At 42.6% G+C, this 27,820-nt stretch overlaps 1 protein-coding gene across 1 annotated transcript in view; it reads left to right on the top strand.

Annotated features, from left to right (window-relative positions):
* ADARB2 (adenosine deaminase RNA specific B2 (inactive)) overlaps positions 1 to 25,248 on the top strand; it is a 105,569-nt gene extending 80,321 nt beyond the window's left edge. Inside the window, exons 7-10 of the mRNA XM_066332756.1 lie at positions 7,058 to 7,226; positions 17,638 to 17,819; positions 23,323 to 23,501; positions 25,072 to 25,248. Coding sequence (XP_066188853.1) covers positions 7,058 to 7,226; positions 17,638 to 17,819; positions 23,323 to 23,501; positions 25,072 to 25,248 — 707 coding nt within the window. The remainder of the gene's footprint in view (positions 1 to 7,057; positions 7,227 to 17,637; positions 17,820 to 23,322; positions 23,502 to 25,071) is intronic.
* The last annotated feature ends 2,572 nt before the right edge of the window (positions 25,249 to 27,820 follow it).

Below are 27,820 nucleotides of genomic sequence, written 5' to 3'. Positions count from 1 at the left end.
AACCACAATGTGGCTGAAAATCTGTTGACATTATTGAAATTGTTTCTCTCTCATGGGGTTCATTTTCTGTTTTCATATTTTGCTGACTTCTTCCACAACATTTTCCTTAAATCATCCTTGAAGGTTTCGATTTCCCAGTTGTAACAAAATCCAAAAGTCGCATGAATAACAGCATGTTTTATTAATAAAAGAAAGAGAGTTATGATGAATAGCACATTCTCTTTATATTTGTATAAACTTCTTGATTAAAACATGGCAGGAGAGAGAATTTTCACCAAATAGGCAGTTCCCGTGATGTTGATGTATTTTTCACACAAAGTCTATTTAAAAGATAAAAGCCTAGCTTTAAGAGAAAACATTTCTCATTAACAAAATAATAAAAGATACAATGATGCACACCTTAGGATATGGGTGAACAGCTGGTTCCCCCTGGTTTCTGATGGATGCAGCATCTCACTCTCCACGTGCAGCCTCCAGCCACTGCCTTTGATCAGCTGCTGACCTGGGAACAAGCAGCACTTTGCACACTGTCAAAGATGAGCTGTCATTGCTGGAGCCCAGCTAGTGGCCCTCTCTGCCTGGTGACAAGCTTGATGGAGGCTTCAGAGGCAGAAGTCTTCTTCTCAGAAAGTTCCCAGCCCCGCCACAGCCCTTTGCCAGATCTCTAAACTTTGCTCTGTGGGAGCAGCTGCACTTTCAAAGCCTCAGCGGGGCATGTCTGATTTTTAGACAAGAGGAGCAATTAGTAATTAAAAATAATAATCTTGAAGTGTTTGCGTTGTACTTTCCTTGATTGCCACATGCACAGAATCTTAATCCCACTGATAAATCTTGTACTTTTGGCTTCAACATATTAATGTTTTGCTACTCCAGAGCAGGCTGGAGTCCGCAGCCTGGGTTTGTAGGTGGCACAAAGAATTTCCCTGACATCTGACCCAGTCCTGCTCATTCCTCCTTGCCTGGAACAGTAATTTATAACTCTCAGAGGAAGCTGTGTATGACTTTGCTGCCAGCAAATTGTTTTGAAGTGAATTTTAACTAGTTACTCACATTTTGATCCCAGGCGTTCCTCAAAGACAGACATTAGAGAAAACCTGTTTGTAGGCTTTGAGCTATTTCTCTCAGACTTTTTTTGCTCTCAGGGTATTAAAGCCTGCTGAGAGTCCAGGGTTACTTAGAAGTTAGTCTGATGGCAAAATGGATTACACGTGTTGGAGTGTCATTCTCTGCTCTAGCATAGGTTCAATGAAAGTATTTTGGCACCTCTCCCCAGGATGAGCTTTCAATACATTTCATATTAACCTACAAAAATAATAAAAACTCACTGCAAAAGTGCTATGTTATCTGAACAGATGAAATTTTTCTCCTCAGTAATCATATATGGAGGGAGGCATTTTGATGGACCAAAATGAAGTTTTCATTAAAACACTCACTGATAAACCTTAAAATACCATTCTTATACTCTTCCTACAATTACTGGCTCTAACACCACAATTCAATAAAAAAAAAAATTTAATTTTTAGGTACTTAAAGCAGATAAGAAAAAATAATGCGTTCCTTTCTTTTCTGTTCTTGTGGATTCAAAGTGCAAGTTTTCTCTTCACTGCTTCTTCTGGATTAAATGTCACATATTGATAATCTATGGATGGGAAAACTGACTTTGCTACGACACCTTGTCAGTACATCACTAGAAACTATTGGCAGATGAAAAATTATGGAAGAAGTAGAAAGAATGATCTTTTTTTTCTTTTTTTTCTTTTTTTTTCTTTTTCTTTTTTTTTTTTTTAAGGTTAGTGAAAAGAAGAATAATATGCTAAAGGGAACATCATTTATCAGGTCATGGATTCTGTCAGGTTAGGGAATACTGTCCAAAGACAGTATTTCAGCCAAGAAAGAGGCAGGGAGAAGGGAGAAAAGGTAAAGAAGTTCAATATCCAATGTTAATTTCAGTTCCAAAATCTACAGGTGTCCCAGGTTTGTAACGTTTTCATATAAAGTACATATTCAGCATTTTTATTTGTATAAAGGACTTAACAATACTGTTCAAACCATGGATCTGAAATGAAATCTGCTACAGTGTGGTGGGTGCCACATAGCTCTGGGGGCAAGCAAATCTCTCCTTGGGCTGCCTTCAGATTCAATATCCCTCACAGTCTATATTTAAAAGTCATATTTTGACTCTTCAGCATTCATCCCGACATGCTTTTATCCTGTTTAACCTGTACAAGACAGGGTCTTGTGTTCCCTTCTGGGAGGGACACATCCCTGAAGTCACTGTAGGGGCAAATCTGTCGACCCTTCTTTCCACAAATTCAGACTTATTTCAGAATACTCCTAAAGTTTCTTGTTTTCCAAAGCTGGCCCATGGCATTTCAGCCTGGCTCTGTGCTGGTCACCAAAGCACAGTGCAGCAGGGATTTATCTGACCAGCCACCCTGCCCAGCAGAGCAGACACATCCAAAGTGTTCACTGTGCTGTGAGTCTCACTTCAAGACCTCCAGAAATAGTAATGCTGAACATTTAGTCAGCATCTGGTTGAGGAAAGTGCATCTCTAATAACCATCAAAATACAAAGGCAGTCAAAAGTTAACACTCTTCTTTCCACCCCTTTGTCTCACACTACTCTAAGGGAGCTTTATAAACCATGCTGAGGAGGGGAGGATCCAGCACTGAAAAAAATGCAAGATAGGCTGTTTTATTTCTTCTTTCTTGACGGGAGAACAGCCACCACTGAAGCAGGGAAACAGAAAATGAACCTCTGAGGCAGTCATGCAAAATTTCAGACAGAGCCTTATTCATGTGATTCTGTTTAATCACCGTCCATTTCCTCTTCACTCTTTAACTAAATAATAAATATGGAGTGGTTTTTTTCATTACCATATGAGCTAGAACTGGTCCTGGAGCAAATACGAAAATAGTGGGTGAGGCTTGAAATCAGAGGGTTTCACTGATTTTAAATACAAGGCACCTGTCTGTGTACATTTCTAATCCAGTAATTAATCCAGCACCTTTTAATCTTAGGAACTCTCAGGAGTAATTTCCACATCTGAGTGTAGCACACATCATAAATCCACTCCAAATGATTTTTAAATTTGTCTTTTCCAATTCCGATTTGAATTGACATTTTGTTCTGGTTGAAGTGGCAGCCACAGACGCCTTCTCCCCTGCAATTAGCTGAGATTAAGCAGTTGGAGAACCAGCACAGCGAAGATCAGAAATGCTTATACTCACTGATGTTTTGATCATACTGAACAGCAGAACAGCAGTAGGCTGTAGTTTGTGACTTTAAGATGCATAAATAAATATATTTCTGAGACTGCATTAAAATGATCTGTAGCAGGCTGTGCCAGCAAGTGGACCACGTTTTTTTACTGCTGACAAGCAGCTTATATGCTGGAGTCTGTCTGCAGCTTCAGTTAAAAACTCTCAGAGCCTCATCTTTTCCTTTGGTTATATTCTCCTGTGCCACTTACTGACATGCTGAAAAAAACCTCAGTGTGTTCCAGTTGCAGATTTGGATTTATTTAATCATTGGCAATCTGAAAGTATTCAGAGCATTGGGTTATTAGTAATTTATAGAAATTCCAGAGATGATCTTTTGGAGCATGTGTCCCAACTACCCCAGCAATGTGAGCAGCCTGAGACAGGCAGCACGGCATGAGGTTTGAGTCACACTCTATTCATTGAATTTAATAGCAGTTGAACAGCTAAAACCCTTTATCAGAGCTGTGGGAGTGTGTCCTGGGGTGAGTGTGCACTGGCCACAAATGCCTGAACGCTATCGGCCAGCGCCAGCTGCTCGGCTGCACCCGGGCAGGGCACAGGGACAGGGAGCAAAGCTGGACACATGGCTGAGTCACTATGACCATTCAGACACTATCAGTGCACTTGCACACTTCAAGTACTTTTTAGAAACTTTATTGTTCAAGTTCTGGCACTTGCAGTCCGGGGTTGAGATGCTGTGAGAACAACCAGATGAAGAGTGCTTTGGCCTTTGTACTTCCTTTGGTACTGAGATCAGATAGACAAATGACAAATTAAATTAACAGACCCCCAAACACACAGAAGTCTTTCATATCCCTCTCCCCAAAAACGTTTGGCTCTAAATTCCCCAGCTGCTCAACAGCTGTTTGCAATCCTGCTGCTGTTTTTTTCCCCTGAACTCGGTCCTTATCTCTGTCAGTGTATTGTGGAATTCTTTGCCCTCCACTGAGGTAACATTTATCCAGTGAAACCAAAGCCACATAAATTATGGGCTGCTCATCTTATACTGTAGTCACTAAAATTCTCTTAGCAGTTACAGGTGTCTTTGTATGTATGGGAAATGTGGGTGTGTCAACACGCTGAATAACTTGAATAAGAGAATAATCTAGGAGAACAAGACACCTACAGGGGAGGCTCAGACCAGGAGCTGAGAAAGAGAGGAGAACCTAAAGAGACGGGAAATGGGAAAAGTGTAACAAAAGAAAATATTTTTCTTAAAAGTTGGAGAAGGAAACAGTAAAAAATAATTTTATCCTGAGGGATTTCCAGCAGGTAGATTCCTGTGGTAGATCTTTCCTGGAAGGATAACGTCTGTTTTTCATAAATAGTTGTTGAGCAGTACCTTTAAATGAATTTGCATAAGAAGGAAGCATCATTATCTTCATTATACCTGTGGGAAAGCTTAGGAAAAGAGAACTGGTTTGCCTAAAGTTACACTTTCCACCAGGCGAAGCAGCAATAGCTTCTTGAGTCACTCTTCACTGCTTCCTTGGCAGAGATCTTGCTCTGCTGTGCCATCAGTTCTCAGTGTGTGCAGACAAAGGCAAAATGGGTTTGGTAGACGTTTTTCACTGTTGTTCAGCTGGATGTTCGCTAAGCAGAAGTGATCACTTTCTACTTTTGTTGTCCAAATTTCATGGTACCTTTCCCACGACTCTGTGGTTTAATAATTAAAAATGCTGCTCACCACTGTTTCATGTTTTTTAAAAATGTGTCCTGACAGAGTCCCAGGAAAAATATGGACCCGTTCCCAGATAGTTAATGCAGTCCAAAGAGTATCCTCTGAATGATACTGCACTTAGCATCCCAGACAAGATGGATATGCAAAGCATCAGCACATGTGGTCATGGAAATGGTTTCCTGATAGTGTTGGCACAACCAGAAAACTTGAGAACAGAGGGATCTGAGACATTTCTGAGACTTTGGCATTTTTGCTTATTAATTTTTTTTCTATCTCCATTGGCTATTCCCAGTTTCTCCCACAACCAAGTCTGAAAAGCCACAATACTCCAAGTCAGGTGATGACTGCACTGTCTCCATTTGTGCTGACAACTGGGCACAAGGACCCTCCACATTCCCTGCTGCTGAGATGACATGGGGTGGTGGCTGCTGATGGGGGTGGCAGTGCAACAGCCACTCTTCCCCAAACTCAGATACTGCTGCAGCAGCAGCATTACTGTAACAGTATTGCCAAACAATATTTTGTATATGATGGAGATGGAGTTTGGGTGGAAACTGGTTTTGGCCCTGGCCAAGCAATCAGTTTGATTCCTGTCCCAGCCCGCTGCTGACACACACACACCCATCTTAAATTCCTAAAAAGCAGGAATGGAGAGAAAGAGGCAAGGATTGCTGGGGTCCCAGCCACCCATGTGCTGGCAGGTCACAGCTGACTTTGCTGCTTTGCAAGTGTTTGTTACCTCTGCTAATCCCAGTAGGCTGAAGCAATTCATTATTCCTCTCCCTTTTTGCAAGCCACCCACTGGCAGCAGCCAGTCAATCCATTGCTTCCACCAGCACTGGAGAGGGTGCACAGAGCCAGCTGCTCACAGCCAGAGGTGCCACCAGCCCCACAGCCTCTGACACACAGTGGCAGAAGCACTCAGCCCACTGAGGACTGAGGAGCATCACCCTCACAAGTAGAAGCCTTCTGGTCCAGATGAGGAGCTGGCATGGAAAAATATACAGGACAGCTGGCAATATGGGCAAGAGCTTCATGTCTGTAAATGCAGTGCTCCTTTTCCTTCGATGCAGATGCCATCATGTACTGTTTTTGTTGTTTTCCTTTGGGCTAGAGGGAAAACGTGGAAGATCTGCTTCAGGGAGAAGGTGACCCCCAGTGAAACTCTCTGAGCAGTGAGCAGACCTAGAAGATTTCCTTGCTGCTCCTTCCTGTTCTTTTACAGCCCAAATACCCAGGGGTAAAGTAGCAGTGTAAAGAGTGTAAGGGTGATTTTGATAATGAACTTCAGTTTTTCTCTTTTCATAATAATGAAGGTGAAGTGCTTTTGAAATGTCATTATCTTCTGTATTTACTGCATGTCTGCAGGACTCAGTTCATCATGGCACAGGGCGAGTGTTTTCGCTGCTTGCTCTGTGCCACTCCAGGGGCCACTGCCTTGCACTCAAATATATAATATCACAGAAGTGATAAAAGACCTTGGTACGACACAAGGCAGGGAAGTACCTCACTTCAGGGAGACTGTAGAAGGAATTTCAGCCAGCAATGAAAAACTAGCAAGTTTTGATTTGCCTTTAATCCAGAGTATAAACCTTTAGCTTTTCAGAATATTTCAGTGAAATTTTATGGTAACAAATCAAAACTTCACTTCTGAAATTATTTGGGAAGTGTCACTGAATATCACAGTAAAATATTAGACTGGTCTGCATCATGCAGCTGACTCTTTGATGACACTCATTGAACCAAGCTTTTTCAAATATTCATCCATCACAACTCAGTCCTGAAACGAGAAATTGTACTGGTTCTTGAAAAGACAGAGCACTTCTCTTCTTTTTAAATATATAAGGGAAATAGAAGGGGAACATGAGCTCAGTGTGCGCTTTGTGTAAGCTTTGATTGATGTGAAAAGAAAATCATGCTAGGAGCATCTTCTTTTCTGCACTGCACTGCTTTCTTTGGCTGTTATCTCATCTAATTTTGCATCCAATTTAAAGGACCTTCACAGGTGGTTCTGCAAAATGCAAGCTGTGGCATCAACACAGCCTCTCAGGTCCTTTCAAAAAAAAAAAAAAAACACTCAGTTATTGTCATTGTGGTGTTTATTTTTCCCAGTGAACAGCAGCAAGCACATAGTGAGGAAATACCGCGGGCACCTGCGGACAAAGATCGAGTCTGGAGAAGGGACCATCCCTGTGCGGTGTCACAACGCGGCGCAGACGTGGGACGGCGTCCTGCTGGGGGAGCAGCTCATCACCATGTCCTGCACTGACAAAATCGCCAGGTATGTGATGGGTACACGTGGCAGAAGCCTTTGCATGAGGAAGCTCAGTGCCACGGAGGATTATGGAGACCAGTGGGAAGCAGCCAGCAGGTGCTGACAGGCCCTGCAGAAACAAAGAGCTCCTTTGTATGCAAAAGCAGAGCCTGTAAATAGGAGAGAATGTAAATAGGACATTTTCCCAAATTCTCTGTGGGTCGTTGGTTGCTTATTACAGTGTGACAAAAATATAAACTCTCTTTGCAGCTTTTTTTGCCAATAGAATTTCACTGTGCAAATAAAATACATCCACTTTGCTGTTCTTGGATCATTTACCCCAAAACTTGTAAACCAACTATCATACAGATAAACTTAGCTCATCTGCACCCAGTTGAATAAAGTGCCCTAAAAGCCACCAGGAATGTTTCTACTATTTTGGATGTCATTGAAGAGCTGTCACATCACAGCCTCCTCTGTGGGCTTCTGCTCTGTCCTGTAAATACAACATATATTTATGTAGGATAATTTTCATGTAGTAAATATTTCATCATTATTCCCTGGTGATAAATAAAATATAAACATATTCACCGTTCTCAGTTTAGGGTGTTAACTAACAGCAAGTGATGGCTAACACAAACCAAAATCAAAATGAGTGTGCTTGGTTGCACAGTTATTGCATTATTAGTATGTATCTATACATGTATGTATATTTATCTTCATAATTTATATATATATATATATGTGTGTGTGCATTATCTATAGATGCAGTTCTACATATAAATCACATTTTAGCTATAAAAATATAAATTCTATGATCAAATGAATATCGTATCTGAGAACACAGTTAAATTACATCAGTCAAAAATTTGACCCAATTATTAAAGGTCAACATAGACATAATCTTTCTTAAAAAAAATCACAGAAATTTTGTTTAATCCTAATGCATAAATTCTACTCTTAGCTTTAACTGGATGACCTACCAAAGCTAAATTAGTCTATCAGCTTAGCAAAGCATGCCATTTTGTCACAAAAATGCAGAAGTGAACCAGGAAATGGAAATACTGCCAGAATCAGAAAATCCACCCTCTGCTAAGTGTAATCATCACAACTGTTGTACTTGCAGGAAGGATAAAGAGCAACTTCTGCTGTAGTGTTTTCATTTATTCATAAGGAGATAACAGAAAACTCAAACTCCTCCACTGCATGTAGATGCTGTTGGGTTTTCCCAATTCAGACTCATATGGACTCAAAAAACTAAACAATTTTAAGTTCAAGAATAGAAAGACTGCATTCTCTGTGGTTTTGAATGTCATTAGCCAGTGAATTAAACATCAGCTTTGCAAACACCATTACATTTCCTACTGATGGGGATGTTGACAGTAATGCACAGTCTCGGGAGTTGGGTTTTCTCCAAGCACATCTGCTAAGCACTTCGAGTGAATCCTTTCATTGTTGACACACAGCGTTGAACAGCATTGAAGTCTGTGAAGAAAATAAAAAAAGAATCTACCACAAAGTTTTTCCAAGATAAAAAAATTTTGCAGCTCTCATCATTGACACTATTATTTCAATATTGTAAGAAAAACTGCAATTTTTATTATTTATTTTCAATGTAATTCAGATCAGCTTGGGATTTTATAGATTAACCAAAAAAATCAAACAAACAAAAATCATTATTCCCTGCTTTCAACAGCATATGTTTACTCTCACCAGTAGGGTGCAGTTAAAAAAGAGGCTGAGAAAATTTGCATTATACTTTCTCCCAAATTTCAGTTCACTGCATTAAATACCATCTATGATAATTTTTTATCATTATTATCCTCATGTGTAAGGGGGAGAAATCAAAGGTTTCTTTACCTGTCCTTTGTTTCAGCACATGTAGGACTGTTTTCTGCCCTCTTCCACTCTGGTCATGGAGAGAAGAGGCAGGAGGAGAGTTCTGTGGAAAATGAGATTTCTCTATGAGGGCTCTTTCCCACTCCTGCCCCACTGGAGAGATCAGTGCATGGTGTCTGTGCCTCCTTCCAGACTGCAAATATTTGTCCTACCACATAGGTAGCTGACTCTTTAAATGTCTGCAGGATGCAGGAATCTGGTTGCACATTATCTGGGCTTGTCATGCAGTGAGAAGAAAAGAGATCTCTGAAGCTGAAATTCATGTTTGTATAAGCAAGATTTGACAAAAAAAAATCTTGCTTGTATGCTTTGGATTTTATTGCTTGTAAAAGTCCCTAAGGAGCACTGTGCTATTAGAGAATGTTTCCTCTTGAGAATCTAGCCAGTAGCTGCTAAAATATACATCATTTTGCATTATTTGCAAAGGACATTGCTATCAGAATATCAAAGACCCAAGAATGCACAGACTTACTGGGAAAAACGAATAATACTCTATAAATCATGTATCTAACGATTTATGTTCTTTCTTGCTCACAGGAAAGCTGTAAGCAGAGAGTGGTTTAATCAGATTTATTTGTTATTCAAAGACATTTAGCCATTTTTATTACTATCACCACAAGTTTGAGAGAATTTGATGCTTGGTATGCATTATCTGGGCTCTGTGGCTTTGTTGAGATCTCAGGATAAACACCCTGGCATCATACCTGTTCCCTCACTGAATTAAAGCACAAGCTCTTCTGTGTGCATAGTCATTTTATTTGGCTCAGGCAGGGAATTACGAGGTGGAATTCTGCAGCTTCGTTATAAAGAAGGTTACACTAGATCTTGGTTGTTCCTTCTGGCTTTAAAACCTATGCATTTATATGTGTAAATTTAAAGTTCAGAGTCTGTGAATCCCCAAATAAACCACCCTATGAGTGTGTCAGTTTTTACACACATGATTCCTGTGAGCCTCACAGTGCAGCTGGAGTGACTTCAGGCTCTCAGTGCCAAAGGATTCAGGATTAAATTACATTTTTTAGCCCAAACTTCATGAATTACTCTAACACCTTTTGACCTTCATTCTCGTCTGTAACATACATGGTATACAGTCACAAAAAAGCAGCAATAACATGAGAAAAATAGTTTTGAAAATAATCATCTGTTTGGAGAAAAATTTATGTCATTTAATGTTTTCTTGATGCTAATCATAACCTATATTAAAACCTTTATGTCAACAGAGACATTACAGCCCCAAGAGAATTTCAGCTTTTTGTGACAGCAAAATTCATACAATGGGCCAAATTAAACCTCTTTTCATCTCCCTGTCTCACTCTAAGGCTGGACACAGAACTAGCTCATACCTTGCTTATTACAAGGTCAATGCAAGGTTAATGCTGCTGCTAATAGAAGTCTCTGCAGACTCTGGGAGCAGACAAATGTTTGAAAGAAAATTGTCATATGCACACAGAGGCATGCACACACCCCCACAAACACACAGAGTTAGGGGGAAAGGAAACAAGGATGTCTCTAGAGCTCAGCTCTTCTTTGAGGATCTAAACACAGTAACCAAACATTAGGGAGGCTCAGCACTACATTCTGTCTCTGACCCTCAGAAATGTTCAGGACTGATACATGTTCAGCTGATATGTGCCAGCTGCAGGGGTGGGATTTGCAGCATCCCCTTGGTGCCCTGTGGCCTCAGGGACACTGGCTCTCAGTGTCCCTTTTGGTGACATGGTCTCCAGGTGCACAAAGCCAGCCCAGCACTGAGCAACTCCTCCCTGCTGGCTTTCCACAGCACCCAGTGTGTACGTGTGATTTTGGTAACAGATTTGCAGGTATCAGTTCACATGGTTGCATATATAAAATCAGAATTTCCAAATGTCTCTACTTACTCCTACCACAGAAGAAATATGAAAGCCTGGGCAAAATACCAAAGATCTATGCACTTCTCTTAAGTCCATCACCCCTCTGGACAGACTTAAAAGGGAAATTCAGAGTCTGTCACAGAGGAAAGAAACCACCTTGCCTTTGACACACTTTGTCTTCTGATTCGTGGAAATACTGTCTGAGCTTCAGGCCAGTCTCTTTCCTTCCTGGCTCATCCTCTAGGCCAACCATAACTCACATTTAGCAGCAGACACACCTCCCTTCTGATTAAAGTTTCCTGTTCCATGCTCTGAGCTCATCAAGTTTATTTATGTCGTCACCAGCACCTGGGTTCCTTCTTCTTCCATGCAGAAAACCAGAGAAATTATTTCTCCCAGTGTCAACCCTTCTGAAATAGCAGGGTGTTTCTGCCCTGTGCAGCTGCACAGAGAGGTTTGGTGCCTGCCACTGCCAGTGGTTTGGCAGAGAGTGGCTCCAGTGGTGCTGGGAGCAGAGGGAGGAGGCCACCACAGCTCCCCAAAGCACAGCAGACCCATGGCACGACCAGGTGTTCCCAGGCCCCCTGTCACCACCTCACCTTGATTTGTGCAAGATGTTTTGAGGATCTTGGTGCAAGCATTCAACAGTAGGCTTTACTCCAAAATTAGTTGTTATCTGGGTGCCCCAGGAGAGAGTTCTGCATTACACTGCTCTTCCCCAAACCTTCTTCCTTGATAGACCTTGGCCAGGGGACTGGACACCTCACACCCTGCCCAGGGCTGAGCAGGTTGTGGCTCGCTAGATATCGACCTCATGTAGTTACTTTGGAGAGAGGCCAGCCTTTTGTGCAGCCAATTTGCCTCTACACACACAAAGATTGTATAAACTTATTCATAAATGGATGAGCAGAGGCACTTGTCCTCTTTCAGAGTCCCCTTGCAGGATGCAGGCTGAGGAATGTACTTTGCATTGTGCAGCATTTGCAGGGAGCAATCCTCATAAACGCTGTCTTTAAACAGCACATAAAAGCCAGAATTCAGTGTTTGTTTTATAAGCTCTGGCCTTAAAATTGTTTTCTTACTACCACTTCTCAAAAGGTCACCTTTAAAAGACTGTGTATTTTCTTGCCACCGGGTTGATGGTCCTCAAACTCTACTTCCTCAAACTTCACCAAAAAAATTATATTCAGCCCAGAAGTAAAAAAATACCTTGAATATCTAAATTACCTCGCCTACAAAACAACATAAATGGTAACAAAGGGTCTCCAAACTTTGCATTACATCATGAGCAGTCCACCCATGTCCTGTGGACAAGGTTTGGGGATTATTTGGGACCACAAGCTAGAGAATAGGAAGGAATCTTTATTGAGAATATCTTCAGAGTATTACTAGGTAGTGTAGCCTTAAGGCACTTCTTCAGGATTTAGCAGTGGGAGTCTGAAGTAGCATTTTATAAGATGAGTTGAGCACATTAAGCTGTATTTAAATGTAGCATATAAAAATGCAAGACTAAAAGTCAGTGTTAGAAATTGGCATTCTTAGATCTATTTTAGTGTTAGCCTGTCGACCAGAGCCATTGTTAACAGAAGGCTGAGCCTGACAAGGTAACTCTTAAGAAAAGCTACTTCAAAGGCTACATATTAATGCAAATGAAAATCAATTAACACAGCTAGATGTTCAATTAGAGATGATTTGTGCACACGGTTTGTAATTCTCTCTCTTAACCCCTTTCTGTGTGACTGAGAGTTCAATTTCAATCTTTCACCACAAGGTATGTTCCAGAAAACATATATAAACCACCCACTGTTACAATACAGATCAAAAACTAATGCACTAGTTCCAGTTTCCAAACCAATAATAGCTAAATGGTCATATAAATAGGAACACTGCAGGTGTCCTGCTGAGCACATGCCACCCTGAATAACAATTTATGTTGTGTGAAGCATAGCTGGAAATATTGGTAATAGAAACCGTGATACAGGAGGTTAACAACACACCAAGTGGATAAGACTTAATGCTCTTAATTTTAAAAAAAAATCTTTTACAAAAAGCCTTATCAAAATAAGATTTGAAATCCATCAGCAATGCTTTTTAATGAGCAAGGTTTCCAAAGGTCCCAAGGAGACACTTCAGTCTCTGAGCATCCATGGCAGTTGGACACAATTCCCTGAGATGTTTTGAAGCATGAGGCAAATTTCTCCTCATCTCAGTTATAAAGGGGTTCAAATGTTGGCCTTCAGGTGTAACCATGTCCAAATCAATGCTGGAAACGCCAGCAAAGGGGGTTCAGCTGTCGCATCATGTCTCAGCAATGGGCAGGAGCTGAGCTGCAGCCCTCTACATCCCCGTGGATTTGCCTCCAAACCCCTTCCTCAGTATTCTCATCATCCCTTTTTCTGTTGGTCCAAGGGGGTTCACAGACAACTCGTGTGGTGAGGTGATGCTCCAGGATGTGGAGGCTGTGGTGTGGTTATGACGTGGGGACACATTTCCCTGCACACCTCGCTGTGGTCCTGAGCTGTCAGGATTTGGGAACTGGGGGTGCTCTGCAGGGAGGCCATGCCCTGCCTGCTACTTGTCCAGGGCTGGGGGAGCATGGCATTTAATTAAAGAAAGGCTGCCTGCTCTGGGATGCCTCCCAGCTCGTCACTGGCAGCTCTGTGATTGACAAACAGACAAAAATATATTTGTTTAAGGATTATCTATATTGAAAACTGGACGCAGGATTTTGTCTTTGTAAACAGTGCAGTAATATCTGCTGTTTGAACAAAAGGAAGGGTATACTTTCCTTCCATTTAAAGCTCCAAAAGCTCTCATATTTGAGTGAAAAGGGGAGACATTCTGTTTTATTTATCCTGCCTGCTGAAGATTTGGGGATTTTTAAATAAGATCTGTGACTAAGGGAGCAGTGGGTTGATTTTCACTTTATTGGAAGGGTTATTACAGAGCCCATAGCATATGGGTTATTAGAGAGATGCGTGTCCTTGAAAACAGCCCTTAAAATCTTGCACAATTAGGAAAATTCAGAATGATCCAGTGTATTTCCTCATAGCGAGAAAAGTCACTTTGATATATTGAGAAGCCGAAATGTAACACTGCATTGCTTTGAATAATAATTTTATTTTGAAAAGCCGCATTTGAAGAGAGCTCTTTGTTACAGATGGGAACACAGCTACTTTCATGGACCTAAATTAGGCTACAGAGAAATAGCTTCTTCAGAATTAACACCCTTATTGATAGCTTCAGTGTTGCTCAAATGGATCTTTCCCTACCATCTACCTACAAATAATTCCATAGATGTTCATGTATCAAAGGACCAAGTCAGTACATTAGCCATGTGTGTTGGTCAAGGGATGAACAATACACAGGATTAAAAAAGGCCTTCCCCCAAATATTTGTTTGTAAAATCAATTGTTTCCACACAATACTGAACTGGCTGCCCTCCAAGATAGGCCTTTTCCTCCACAGAGCAGCAGCAGAATGAGAAACTGAAAATTTTCCCCAGCATTAATGTGCTTTTCCTGTGCTCTGAAGGACAACAGCAGCAGTGCAAGGGTCTGGTTTTGGCCAGCCCAGTACTGGAGCCCTCCTTTCCTAGAGAGAAACAATTGTCTAAACACTCTGGCAAACCTGGGCTAGATTTGAAAGCAAAGCTCCTTCTTTGCTTCTTCATCCTATTTCTCTGACTGGATGCTGCTAAACCAGTGCTGAGCCACGAAGAAGCCACTGTACAGGTGGCAGTGCCATCACCCTCGTCCCTTTTCACTCCACATGGGGGACCAACATGTGGTCCCCACCAAATACTGCCTTCTTAGTGTCAGCGCCTCTCCTGATTTCTCAGTCCTTGCTGCCTTAGGATGCTGTCTGGTTCCGGGACAGTCTCTTTTGGCACCACATTCTACACATCAGGCAGGACTTGCTCTTGTGCCCATATTCTTCGATAGGTTTCTTCTCCCTTGTTTTTTTTTTCAGTCTGGTTGCTCTGTCCAATTTGTCTTGGAGTCAAACTTACACCCTGGGGTCAAAACCCACCATGGCTGATACAGAAGCTTCATCATCCCTACACCTTCCTGTGCCTTCTTTTGGAATGGGAAAAGAGGGTTCTCTCAAGGGACAACTATTGCATTCAGAAGCCAAAAATTCTTAGACTTCAACAGATCTTACTCCCTTTTCTGCCCTGATTCCCTAGGGTGCAAAAATGGGACTTTACCTTACCAGAGCACTGCAAGGATTAGTTCACATTTATAGAATGCTTTCAATATATAGGGGATGAGTTGATCATGCTTATATTGTGATTTCCAATAGCATCATTCCATTGACATTTGAATCCCTTTTCACACTAGGATGAATATGTCCAGAATTAGGTAGAGAAATACCTCTAAAGAAAAGGCAGGTCCCTTGTAATGAATTTAAATTAAACAAGCATTATTACCTTGTAATTTATGACAAGGTATACACACAATCCCTTATTTTGGTAAATAAAACTCAGATGATGTCTTGTGATGTGCATATTGCTGAAATCCCAATATTGTTGAACATATGTTGTTTTCTGTTTAGCTGCTTTTCTTCTCTCCTTCAATCAAATATGTAAGGCTTTTTTAAGGAAATTTTAAATGCTGAAAACAGCACTGATATCTTACAAGTTTCCATCTGCACAAAGATATCTGTGTAATTTTGTTGCTTACCTTAGATGCTGGTTGAAGGCATAGGACTGTTAGCTGAATTCAGCTCTGTGTTCTTAAGCTTGCATTATTAATTTTGCATCATGATAAGTTATTTACTCAAAGAGGCAGCTAGTTCTTTCCTTTAAAAGTGATGTTATTTGCAGAAATGACCACACTTTTTTTTCCCCAAATGAAGTTATGCAAATCTGATCGACTAAAGTAAATGTTTCATAAAACCAATGACTGTTTAAATTGTGGGACTAAATTGTTTGTATATAAATATTACCTTTTATATTTCATTTGAGTTTTATGTAGATGAACACATTACTTTAATGGCCTGCATTTACAGAGGGAGACAGGGAGAGTCTGACTGAAATCCTCAGCAGCCAGATGGCTGCCTTTTCTTGCATGAGATTAAAAGATGTTTCTCATTCACAGCCCTGCTTCGGAGGCAAATTAATACAGCCAGCTAAATTGCTTGTGTTTTTGGAATAAAATTTAAAGAGAACTTTTAAAAGCAATTGGTGTCACAGGTTCCTAGAGCAGATTGCTCTCCAGGTACAGCATGCTGGTTTTAAACATTCAGTAATTAATGGAAAGTATTCCGTGTTAATTGACTGCTTCAGGAAAGGGAAATATAATGACTCCTTATTAATCATGAAAAGAGACATACAGTACGGAGGCACTGCAATAATTGCACTAACGGTTGAGAAATGTTAATTAATGAAAAGAACAATGATGTAAGAAATTAGCACCATAATGCTTGCTGCTGATGGAAATTCTGCTTTAAACACATTATTTAGCATGGCAGCCACTGGATGATGCGTTAGATAGCAGACACCTCATACACTTTCCTTCAGTCAGCTACCGAGTTCCAAATGTTGCCGGTGTTTTGGGTTTTAATGAGCTAAAATATGCTCTCCAAACTACATTTTCTGAAGCAATTTCAGTTTGAACTCCTGAACTCAAAACTATTCAGACAGATTGACAGTGTTCAACTTATGTAAAAATGTTATCCAAGTGTAAGAGAGCCTGTTAGCATTTGTGTGGTGGGAAACAACTTCTTGGATGAGCTGAGCTAAATAGGTTTGCCAAGAAGATATCTGCATCATGACTTCTTTCCCCTTTTTAATTTTTCCACTCATTAACCAATTAGCTGTCCCCTGAAGAATGTAGAGGCAAGCATGCTGTCATATTTGTGCCTAGCTTGATGTAAAAATTCATAGGCCATTGATATGCAGAACTGTTCTGGCAGCTCCACCACCAGTTGCACGGAGGTCTCAGTCATTACCAGCTGGAAGGTCCCAAGGTTTCCACTATCACTCTACTGCACCTTTAAGGCAGCAACAGGGTGAGATGTATCCATCACTCCAAACACTTTAGAGAAGGTCAAGCTATCAATTACAAATAAATTTCCTGAAGGCCCAAGTCTTCTCTTCTTTTTCCTATTCTGGACCAGGATTTAATTCTCATGGATGTCTTCATATCTTCATGGTCATTTGTGCAAAGAAATGTCAGCCTGTGAGACATTCAAAGATTTGGGAGGAATTTTGGCCACCTAAGTCATGTGTTAGCTCAGGTGTATGACATGGGGATGGTACTTATGTATGACAAGCAGCAAATACATGTAGAATAACAAAATCTGTCATTCTAGCTCTACCATTGCAAGTGAAACACTATAGATGGAGGAAAAAAAATCTGCTAGAGACATGCTAAATGAACAACTGTGTAACACAAAATGCTTTTAGAAAGAACGTGTCTTGATAAGAAGCCTCTGTTTGCATCAATACAAGATGGAAAATACATCCCTTAAGTGAATAGCACCGCAGTAATCTCAAATCCTCCTGGCCATGATCAGCCCATGGCTGTATAAGGGCCCAACAGTGTTTTCTGTATCACAGGACAGAGACAGGAATAGTTTCACCCCTCATCCCACTAACACATGTGTTGGCATTTCGCTGATTTTCCAAGGCTAGCTCCACTATGGCCATTCCTCCACCCATGCTCCCGAATTTTTTTTTTCAGGTGGAACATCCTTGGGCTCCAAGGTGCTCTCCTCAGCTCCTTCATCGAACCCATGTACTTGCACAGCATCATTGTGGGAAGCCTCTACCACACTGGCCACCTGTCCCGGGTGATGAGCCACAGGATAGAAGACGTTGGCCAGCTGCCAGCCTCCTACCGGCGCAATCAGCTGCTTCTCAGTGGTAAGCAAACACCTGCCTGCAAGACAAAGAGTCCCCTCCTCTCACTTCTAGTCATGCTGCTTGCACACAGGAATGCTTTTTGTTCATAAGTAGACCATTAACTCACACCTTTTTTTTTTTTTCCCTGAAGAATGTGGATTTGTAGAATGAAGAAGCCAATGTATTTAAATACAGTTTCTCTTTCGTTAGCAACAGCCACGAAAAAGGATCATTAGTGGATATAAGCTGACTAGGAAAAAAACCACTGTACACTGAACACTGAGAGTGGAAAAAAACAAGAACTACGACTAAGTAAAACGTTTCTAAAAACCAGAAGGAAGCTTTCAGAAAATTTTAGGTTTAACTGTATTCAAGTCCTCATGCAGCATGTGAATGCTAAGGGACAACAGTTCTGCACTGGCTTAGATCCCTATTTTAATCTTTAATAATTGTTCTTTGGGATGATTCCCTGAGACTTCAATATGATGTCAGTGTCACACAGCTGGGAGGTCAGAACACTTTAGTGAAGTAGCCCATTGCCTTTCAAAGTCCTCTGAGTTCTTCAGTCAGAAGAGTGCTGGTTTATACCGTATCTGTTTCATGGACTTTTTTTTTTTTTTTTTTTTTTTTTTTTTAGTATGTACTTGTGACAAAATTTGTTTGGCTGAGGCAGAAGTGATAGTTTAGCCACTGGGGAAATTCTCAGGTTCTCTGTGGTTTAGTACATCTGGCAAGTGTAATGTGCATGTATGTGTTGTAAGGTGAACAGGTCAAAAGGCTTATTCTTTTCTGATCAGCTTATCTCCATTTTTTAACTCCTCAGTGTGGCTCAACAAAGACTGCAATGCAAGTGAGCAGGAAGCTGTGATCCACACTCTCCCTCCAGTTTATGTCCCTCCTGCCTGGTCCAGCATGGGCAGGGCTCAAGCCCCCTCTTCCTTCCCATTGCCATTGTGGTAGGGAAGAAAGCATTCACAGTAGGTCAGGAACTACCTCCCCTTTCCCAGATCTGGCTGTTATTTTGACAACACAGCCCTGGCTGCCAAGGCCACTGCATCTCCCACTGGCAAAGCAGATCCCACCCTATGCCAGCCCTAGCACACTGTGAGTGCACCCATACATTAAGATCAAAGGCCCACACAATTTCCCTGTGTGTGCAGGATGTATAGGGAAAGCCACTTCAACTGTTGAAGGATTGAAAAGACAAAAAGGGATTTTATAGGAGTTGTCACTACAGAACAGCTATTGCTTTGCTTTGCTGGGTTGGCCTTGCAGAGTAAAAGCAATGGGTCGTACTTGGCCAGAGTGTGCCTGTATGAATGTCCAAGAGCTGTTGCCAGAGATTTCAAGGGATTAAGAAATGCATCACAGGGGGCCTTGTGTCACTTTAAATATCTGCATGTTTCACTGCTGTCTTCCTCCTTCCCAGAGGTTTCTGTTTGGAAAAGCATTTGCTTCAGTTTTGGGTTGTGTCTGTGGGTTTTCCTCAGCCCAAGAGAAGCAGTGGGAGGAATCTCTCTTTCTCCCTTTGCATTGTTTTTGTCTCTAATGCCATTATTTGTAATCTTCCCTTCCCCCCCACAAATCCCAGGGAGGCAATGCTGATTAAAACTCACATTGCTGAGGCTTATGCTGCAATTCCTTTTCCTGGGAAAACCTGCCAGCAGCATATCCAGCGGGTAAGGAGATGGGCACCTAGAAAAAGCCTCTCCAAGTGCATTAGAGACCAGACCTACACAATCTCAGCCAGGCAACTCCACCTCCTACACTTGTCTTGGACATCAGACCAGCCCAGGACTGCAGAAGTCCTTAAATTACAAGGCTGTCAATAATTTTGCCACTTGATCACAGCAGTACAAACATTCCAACAGAGAGGAGAGTCATGGTGTGTGATGAGGTATACTGAGATTAACTCCTTGGCTCCACTGAAAAATAATCAGTGAGGTTTTTTACTCAGTTTTCTACCAGTCCCAGATGGAACTCCACTCTTCCACTAGGATTACTCTTGGGCGTAATTTTTAGAAGAAATGCCTTTTTTATATCCTGTTCTCTTAAAATTGAGGCTGTTTTAAAGGATATCCTGATGGATTATGAGGTTTTGCTGGGACAGAGAGGAGAGAGAGGATAGATTTCAGTTCACATCCCACAGTACTCAAATTCACATTATCTGTGCAAAGACTTTTCTTTTTCTTTCAAATCTTACTATCTTCTTTTGTCCTCTTTGTTGTGTGGGTTTTAAGAAGGATGTTTTACATAAAGGAGAGAAAGTAACCTAGATTATTTGAGTGTTACTTCCTAAATAAATCAAAACAACTAATTGTCAAAAGAAAAACATGGAAGAAATTTTTTAAATAATAAAAATACCAACAATCAGAGAATATATCCATGCTCTATGTTTGTCTGTTATGACTCACATTTTTGCCTTTAAAACCTCTTCTTTTGCATTCAGAAAATGATGTGAAAATATCTTCTATTTACCTAAATACATGTACATATATGTGGTAGCTGGGAAGAGAAAGCATGAAATCCAAAGGAGCCCAGAGGGGTTTCTAGGCACTGGGACCAGCCTGGGCTACTCTCACAGCCTCCACCTGATGGGCACTCACAACCTGCTCTCCCCTCTGTGCAGCCTTTCCTTCTCTTCCTCTAGTCAGGGATTTTACAACATTTTCATTTATTTAGTGTCCTGTGGCAACTTTGCATGGCAGGGTGTTTGCTATCATGCTTTTTGGCACTCAAATCCTCTAAGCTTTTGGGTGCTATCTTGACAGAGAGTGGTGCATAATGTCAAACAGCTGATTTTGATCTGTTTGCATCTTGTTCTGTGTAGAAATGCTCAAGCAGCACTGCAGAGCTATCTGATTTTCAAGCTCTCAGTTTAAATCCTGTTGCCTAGGAGAACTGGAATTTTAGATGCAGACTGATCTGTTATCTCTGGGGGGGGGGGAATTGAAAGAGGTGTTAATACGACATGAATGTGTTTACAAATCCTGGGTGAGGTTATGACTTAGCTGTAATTCTCTTCTACACATGGTAGCGAGTTCAGTCCCAGTGACTGAGATGATTTCTGCAGTTCCAGCTTTGTCACCAATACAAAGTGAGTTTGCTGTATAATTTTTTCCCTTCAATGGCCACCTTTCTCTCCCTGTGCATGCTAAGTTCCATTTGGCTCTAGCAGCTTCCTCGCAGGGCAGAGGGGACAGGGGAGAGAGGGGACATGTCCCTCAGTGGCATTGCTTACCATGACGCTGAGAGGCTCCAGGCAGGATGCAGCAGCCGCCTGCAGAGGCAGCATCCTGGCCAGACAGGCCCTGCACAGCCCTCCACTTCTCCCGAGGTGTCTCTCAGAAGCTTTCCAAGCTCAGCATATTCAATGATGGGTGCAGCATTCCCACCAGCTCCCATCTCCTCCCATTCTGCCTCAGACCAGCAGATGCTCATGGTGTGCATCTGTTTTGAAAATGAGATGCTGGGCAAGAAGGGCACTTTGGAAAGGAGGGGCTTTGATCTCATTTTTTTAATCTCCTTCTCTCTGAACAGCCCATATCAGTACTTCTCGCTCTCTGCAAAAGTTCTTTAAAACTCTCTCAGCAGAAAATGCAAAGGACCTTTCTCTGCTGCCCTCCACCCAGCAGCAATGAAAGCAGTGCACAGAGCTGTCACTGGAGCTGCTGCAGGCAGGAGCTGCCATTTGGAAGCACAGACCAGTCCTGGCACTGGCCTGTGCTGGGGTGGCTGTGCCAGGCAGCTCCTGCCCACCAGCACAGTCCCCTCCTGCTGCTCACCACACTGGCTTCTGCTGTCCAGGTCTGCAGGCTAGTGACCCACGCAGCAAATTAGCAGAGAGGGACACAACAACTGGATCCAGACACGTTATCCAAAGTCCATGTTTTCAAAAATATTCAAACTGCTTCAGGTCACTCTGTGTTTTCCAACCTTGGAAGCTTCCAATGTTGATTCTTCGCTGCAAAAGCACTAATGAGCAGGGCAAGGCAGAGCTCACTTGTTTGCATTTGTACTCTGTTGAAAAATAAGCCAGCCACTTTCTTTATTCCTCCTATTTTCTTGCAAAGAATAATCCTTCCCCCATTTCAGGTACAAGAAATGAAAAAGCAACAGGAATCATGGAAAGGCTGAGCTACACTAAATAGTTAAAAAGAGACAGAAATTTACTTGATTAAAAATAACTCATGTACACACCCACACCCGACCTTGCAGCCCTGGTCTGCATTTAGAGCCAAGGAAGATCTCAGCTATCAAGGCATTGGCTCAGTATGTGGCTCAGATGTCCAGAACTGGCCATGTGAATGACACTAAGGTCATGCAGTCATTCCAGGTGACTGTAACCATTCTTATTGCAGCTGTATAAATTACAAATGATGCATTCCAGTCAAAGATGTCCCAAATATGTCAGTTAGGACACTAACTAGCTGTCGAAGAAATTGGTGCTCCAGTACAGGATTGGAATCTCCCAGGCAGACACAAGGTGGGGACCAAGAGTGTTCTGTGTAGGTCTGTGATGTCTACGAGGTCAATATTAACTTGGATTTAACAATCTCTCTGGGATGATGAAGTGTATTGTTTTGTATTTCCTTATCCCCTGGGTCTAGCCATCCCCTGACAGCAAAGGCCCCAGGAGTTAACAGCAGATAAGTACTCTGGACTGTGGGAAGCTCACCTGAAAGAACTCATGGCCAAAGCACTGTTCTGCTTAGCTCCTTTTAAAAACCTGTTATCCCATTAAAGCCTTTGTGAAAGATTTCACTAGCAACCATCACTCTGCCGTCAACAGCTCACACTCCAATCCGAAGGCTCTCCTTAGGCTAATGGAAGGTTGTTGGAATGCATTTCCCACACCGAGCAGGTGTTTCTGTATAAGGGAAAAAGTTTCAACTTACCTAATAGAACTAGAAAGTTCTATGCCTTTTTGATTTTTTTTTTTAATTGGCTCAGTGCCAACACAGGAGCACGGATTGGGTTTTAGAAATGTCCCTCAAACCGTGGTGCCGATTTCATTGGGCAGGATGCCAGGTGGCCCACCTAGACTAGTACTAAAGAAACGGCACAAAGGAACTCAAGGGCTTTTTAGGGTGTCTTAGCAAGCTGTCCGAAGCTTCTTGGACAGCTGAGCTTGGCTTTTTCTTCTGGTTCTGTAACGTTTCTTATTTTTCATTAATAAACCTTTTGCTTTTACAAAACCCACCTGAAGAGCAGTCTCGCTAATTTATTTAAGCCATTCTGAAAGCGCAAGACACCCTCAGACATCTGATACATTTACACGGGGCTCATAGCATTCTAGCCACGTGTTATATGTATCAGAAGGTTTCTTCCACTGCAAGGTGGAAAAAGTCTATAGGAATTGCTCAGTTGTGTCTCTCCGAGGTACTTGTCTGGTAAGGTTTAACCAGCGGTGACACCGTGCAGCGCACGATGCCAGCGGTTCTCTGCGGGTCTCTCCTGTGCCACAACAACAGGAGCAGCCTCCGAGTGAGCGCTGGAGCTTACTGCTGTCCCTCTCCTGCAGGGGTGAGCCAGGCCGGCGCTCGGCAGCCCGGGAAATCGCCCGGTTTCAGCGTGAACTGGGTGACGGGGAGCGCGGAGCTGGAGGTGCTCAACGCCAGCACGGGCAAACGCAGCTGCGGCGGCCCCTCGCGGCTCTGCAAGCGCGTCTTCTTCACCCGCTGGGCGCGGCTGCACGGAAAGGTACGGCCGGGCACCGGGTGCGCAAACCTGCTCGCCCTGCGGAGGCAGGGAAGGCGAAGACAAGAAAAAATTACTTTATTAAAAGCCCAGAACTCTTTCCTGTTGGGAAATGAGTGGAAACGAACAGGACAGAGGGATGATGGAGGGAAGTGTGAGGACAATTTCACCCACAAAGTCATTAGTGATGGCAAACCTGCAGCGTGGGCAGGTTTGAGCACAAGGGAAGGAGGCTGGTGGGACTCATCCCATTCCAGATATTGGCATGGTCTGTGCTGGCAGCAACCCTGAGCCTTGTGGGGAGCAGAAGAGACCAACTGGGCTGTTCCCCAGGATTGGTCAAAGTGTGTGACACAGGTCCCAGGATATTTCCTGCACAGAGAGGCAAGAAGCACTCCTGCCACCCCCAGAATGGAGAGGGCCTCACAGGAACAAAACTGGGGCCATGGCTGGAGCTATGGCTGGGAGAGCTGCAGGGCTTCTGGCTCACACCAGGGGTGAGGCTGCAGTGACAGGAGAGAGTAACTTGTGGCTGAACAGGGCACATTGCCCTTGACAAAACGAGAGATTTGATAATGTCATCACTCTCTACCTCTGGGGAACAAAGGGAACAGAAGCAGCCCAAGAGAAGCCCCTGCTGCCAGGCCAGCTTGTGGCCCACTGACACCCAGGCTGGCAATGTCACTCTCCCTTGCTGACTGGGCCAGTTCAGCTCCAGCCATGGAGTGCTGGCACACACAGACAGGAGCAGCTCATTGCATGTTCACTTTCTCCTTTAGTCTGCCTCTCAGCATCTCTCCTGTATAGAGACAAGGAAAAGAGCTGTGTGCTCATGTGGCTTGCCTTCAGGGTGCCTTTCCCTGCAGGTTTGGCATAGTAGAGACTTGGGCAGGTCAGAGGAGTTTGTTTAGTCCTTCTGCAGAGCAAAGGGTCCCCCCTCCTGCATGTCCTTCCAGGGACACTGGGCCTGTGACATGGCTTGAGGAGCTCCTCATGGGTGGCTTCAGTGTTCCAACAGAACACTCAGATTTCCCACACCAGCACAAACCCTGATGCCTGATTTCTGCTGTCCTGGACATGCTTCACAACGTTCCCAGCGATAACAGACTACAGAGGGGAAGTGGGAGAGGGTGGAAGGCAACATTTCTTCTGTGTCTGGGCATTCCTTGGAAGCACTGAGTTGTTGCACTTCCCAGGCTAAACTTTCTTTAAAGGAGCACAGGCTTTAAAGATCTTCAGAAAGGATTTTTGTTTTTTGGTTTTGTCCATAAAAATCATCTTAACTGAGAAGTAATGTTCTGTCTTTGTAGAACACACCAACACTTGTTAGTGCCAATGCCTACTCCAAGGCAGAGCTGTTCACCCCTTTCCTCCCCACAATGGCTCAAAACCTGCATTTATTGCTTCCCTGGTTTTCTGGTTGTTAAACCAAAAGCTAACACACAAAGCACAGTGATTGCTTATGAAATGTAGACGGGAAGATTATACGGCTACTGAAGCCTCCTGTTTCTTTTGGCTCATAGGTTGAGGTTTTTTAATATTTTTTTCCCCTTCCCTGATTTTTGTTCTGCAGCTGAGCACACGAGTACCAAGCCATGGAGAGATGCCATCAGTGTACAGCGAGGCAAAGCTGGTGGCTCAGACGTACCAGTCTGTTAAGCAGCAGCTGTTTAAAGCATTTCAGAAAGCTGGCCTGGGCACCTGGGTGAAGAAACCTCCAGAGCAAGATCAGTTCCTACTAACTGTGTGAATCACTCCACACCTTTTCTACACGACTGGATCACACCAACTGGAGAGAAGGCAAGGCAGGACATATGAGCAGAGAGAATTGAAGCAGTCTGAGATTTAGTAGCAACCTCCATGGAATATTTGCTTTTAATCCTATATTGGAAATACATTAGTAGAAATGTGTCTGATGCACTGAACTCAACTTTAGAAAACTGCTTTTTCATGATCCCTTCCCAAGAATGTACCTGTCCAAATTATAATGCCACTCCCACCAAGGTTCTGCTTTTTATTGTTTATTGCTGTTGGTTATTACTAATTTGAGGTGTTAGTGGGCCACCTGTCTGATCCAAAATAGACCTTTGTTTTCTCTCATACAATCAGTGCAAAATTCATCACCAAATAATGGAAAATAGTGAGCTGAAATGGAAGTACCCCAGGCACACAGCATGACAGCAGGTCCCAGAGAATCCATAATCATCCACCAAAAAAGGTTCCTAACCTCTATGCAAAAATCATCCTGTAAACTGTCTAAATCTTTGACAAAAAATTTGGATCTCAAAGAAATGCAGCATTTTTAAACCAGTTTTCCCACTGCTGGCTCTGAGCACAAAGCCAGGCATCAGGATGCACTTGATTTTTACACTTATTCCCTCTGAAACCTTGGACAAACCACTTCACAACAAATCCTCAACTCTAGTCACAATTTGAATGCTGCAAATTTTACTTGTCTGGGCCCAGTTCATCTCACATGCCTTTCAGACACCAGCCAGGATGCAGATCCTTGTCAAGGGGACAGTTCATCCCTGTGCTGCTGGTGGAGGTGCACAGCTCTGCAGGGGCTGCCAGTGAGGACCAGTGTGACAATGCTCCTGGCTCTGGACCTTCAGGAAGCTACCTAAAGTCAGGCAGACTGCAGCCAGAGCCTCAGATCTCCAATCTTCTGATGACCCACAGCTCTGAATTAAGTGTGGGTGAGCTCAGGATGCTCCATGCATCCAAACAATCACCGGGTTGGGTACCCACAAGTAAGACATCCCCAGACAAGAGAGCACATTTGATACTTGGCCCTTTCCTGCCTCAGTTTCTCCATCTGTCAAAAGGGGGATAATAATAAATGCTCCACATCTAAGGAACTTGTCAGGATCAAAATGCTCTGGTCATATGCTACCATGTAAAACAGATTTTGTCACTCTTACAGTGAGTTTAGCCTCTCCAACTGACATAAGCACAGCAGATGCAACCACAGGTTTGGGTCTTACTCAATGCATGAGCTTTCAGGTTCTAGCTCTGTGTAAATGCCAAGTATTATTATTCTTCATATTCATCTGCAGCCTGAAAAGCAGATGGGTTTTTTTCACTTAGGAGACAAGTATCACCCAACATTTAAATATTTTCTTCATAACTGAGCTGGGTCTGATACAATCTCATCTTTGAACCATCCCAAACTTCATCAGAATGCAGAAGATATAGTCATGGGAGAACTGAGCTTTGATAGTCCCACTGCAAAACCAACCTTCAAACACTTTGTACATTTCTCTAAGCTTCTGGGTTTTTAGATGACAGGATTTGCGGGTATATAACTACTGTTTTCTTTTTATTCCTGTGATTCTCTTTAAATCTGTATATAACATGCTGCTACTGATTTGTGATAATTGTCTTGGTATTTTCTCAGAACTGTCAAGCTGAGTTACTTTTCAAACAACACAAGGCTCATATTTTTCCATGTAATTTCCTTTACACGGGAAACTGTTCCTATCAATAAAGATAGATGCTCTTTGTATAGGGTTTATCATGTTTGGAGAGCCATATACAGTAAATACATTGTTTATTGATGCCCACAATAGAATAGCTACAGTATTTTGATGAGATTTTATTTTTAGATTATAAACTACAAGATGTATCTATAGTGTCTTGTATAAAAACAATTGTGATAAACTAGAATTTTTAAATTAGATAAAACAAAGCTCTCCCCTTCCAGAAACCTTTTCAACAAAATAATACATTCCATATTAACTACCAAAAATATTTTAAAAATTATCCTTAGAGTAGAAACAGCTTAAAAAAAAAAAAAAAAAAAAAAAAAGCCAACCAAAAACCTGAGACTTTTCAATAATGGAAACACTTTGTGGTAACCACTCTGTCAATACTTTGACAGCTCTTCTGATTAACGTTTGAATACTTTTGGCACCTTCTGGATTTTCCAGGTACCTGCACATGGTCTTGTCCTCTAACACAGCTGTCACTGCACACCTCCAGTGTGATTTGGCAGCAGATGTGCCCAAGGGGCAGGGCCAGCCCACGGCTGGAGGTGTGGGACAGGCTGCAGGGGACACTGGCAGTGGTGGCCACAGGGGCTCTGGTTGCTCCCACCAAGGGAGAGACACCACGGGGCAGCCAGAGAGGGAGACAAGGTTTCTCATGCAGAGATCCACAGGGCAGGGGAGAGCATGTCTTCTGTGTTTCCTCTCCCAGCTAATCCTTGTCTGGCACACAAGAGACCTCAATGGCTCCTCCTTACATCTCCCTGCCCTCACCCATCCTCCTCCAGCCATGGCATGATGTCAACCCAAATAATGCAGAATAGTTCCACCAGG

The sequence above is a fragment of the Sylvia atricapilla genome, chromosome 1, assembly GCF_009819655.1.
Source record: "Sylvia atricapilla isolate bSylAtr1 chromosome 1, bSylAtr1.pri, whole genome shotgun sequence".
NCBI classification, from domain to species: Eukaryota; Metazoa; Chordata; class Aves; order Passeriformes; family Sylviidae; genus Sylvia; species Sylvia atricapilla.
This window is presented reverse-complemented; position numbering and strand designations above follow the sequence as displayed.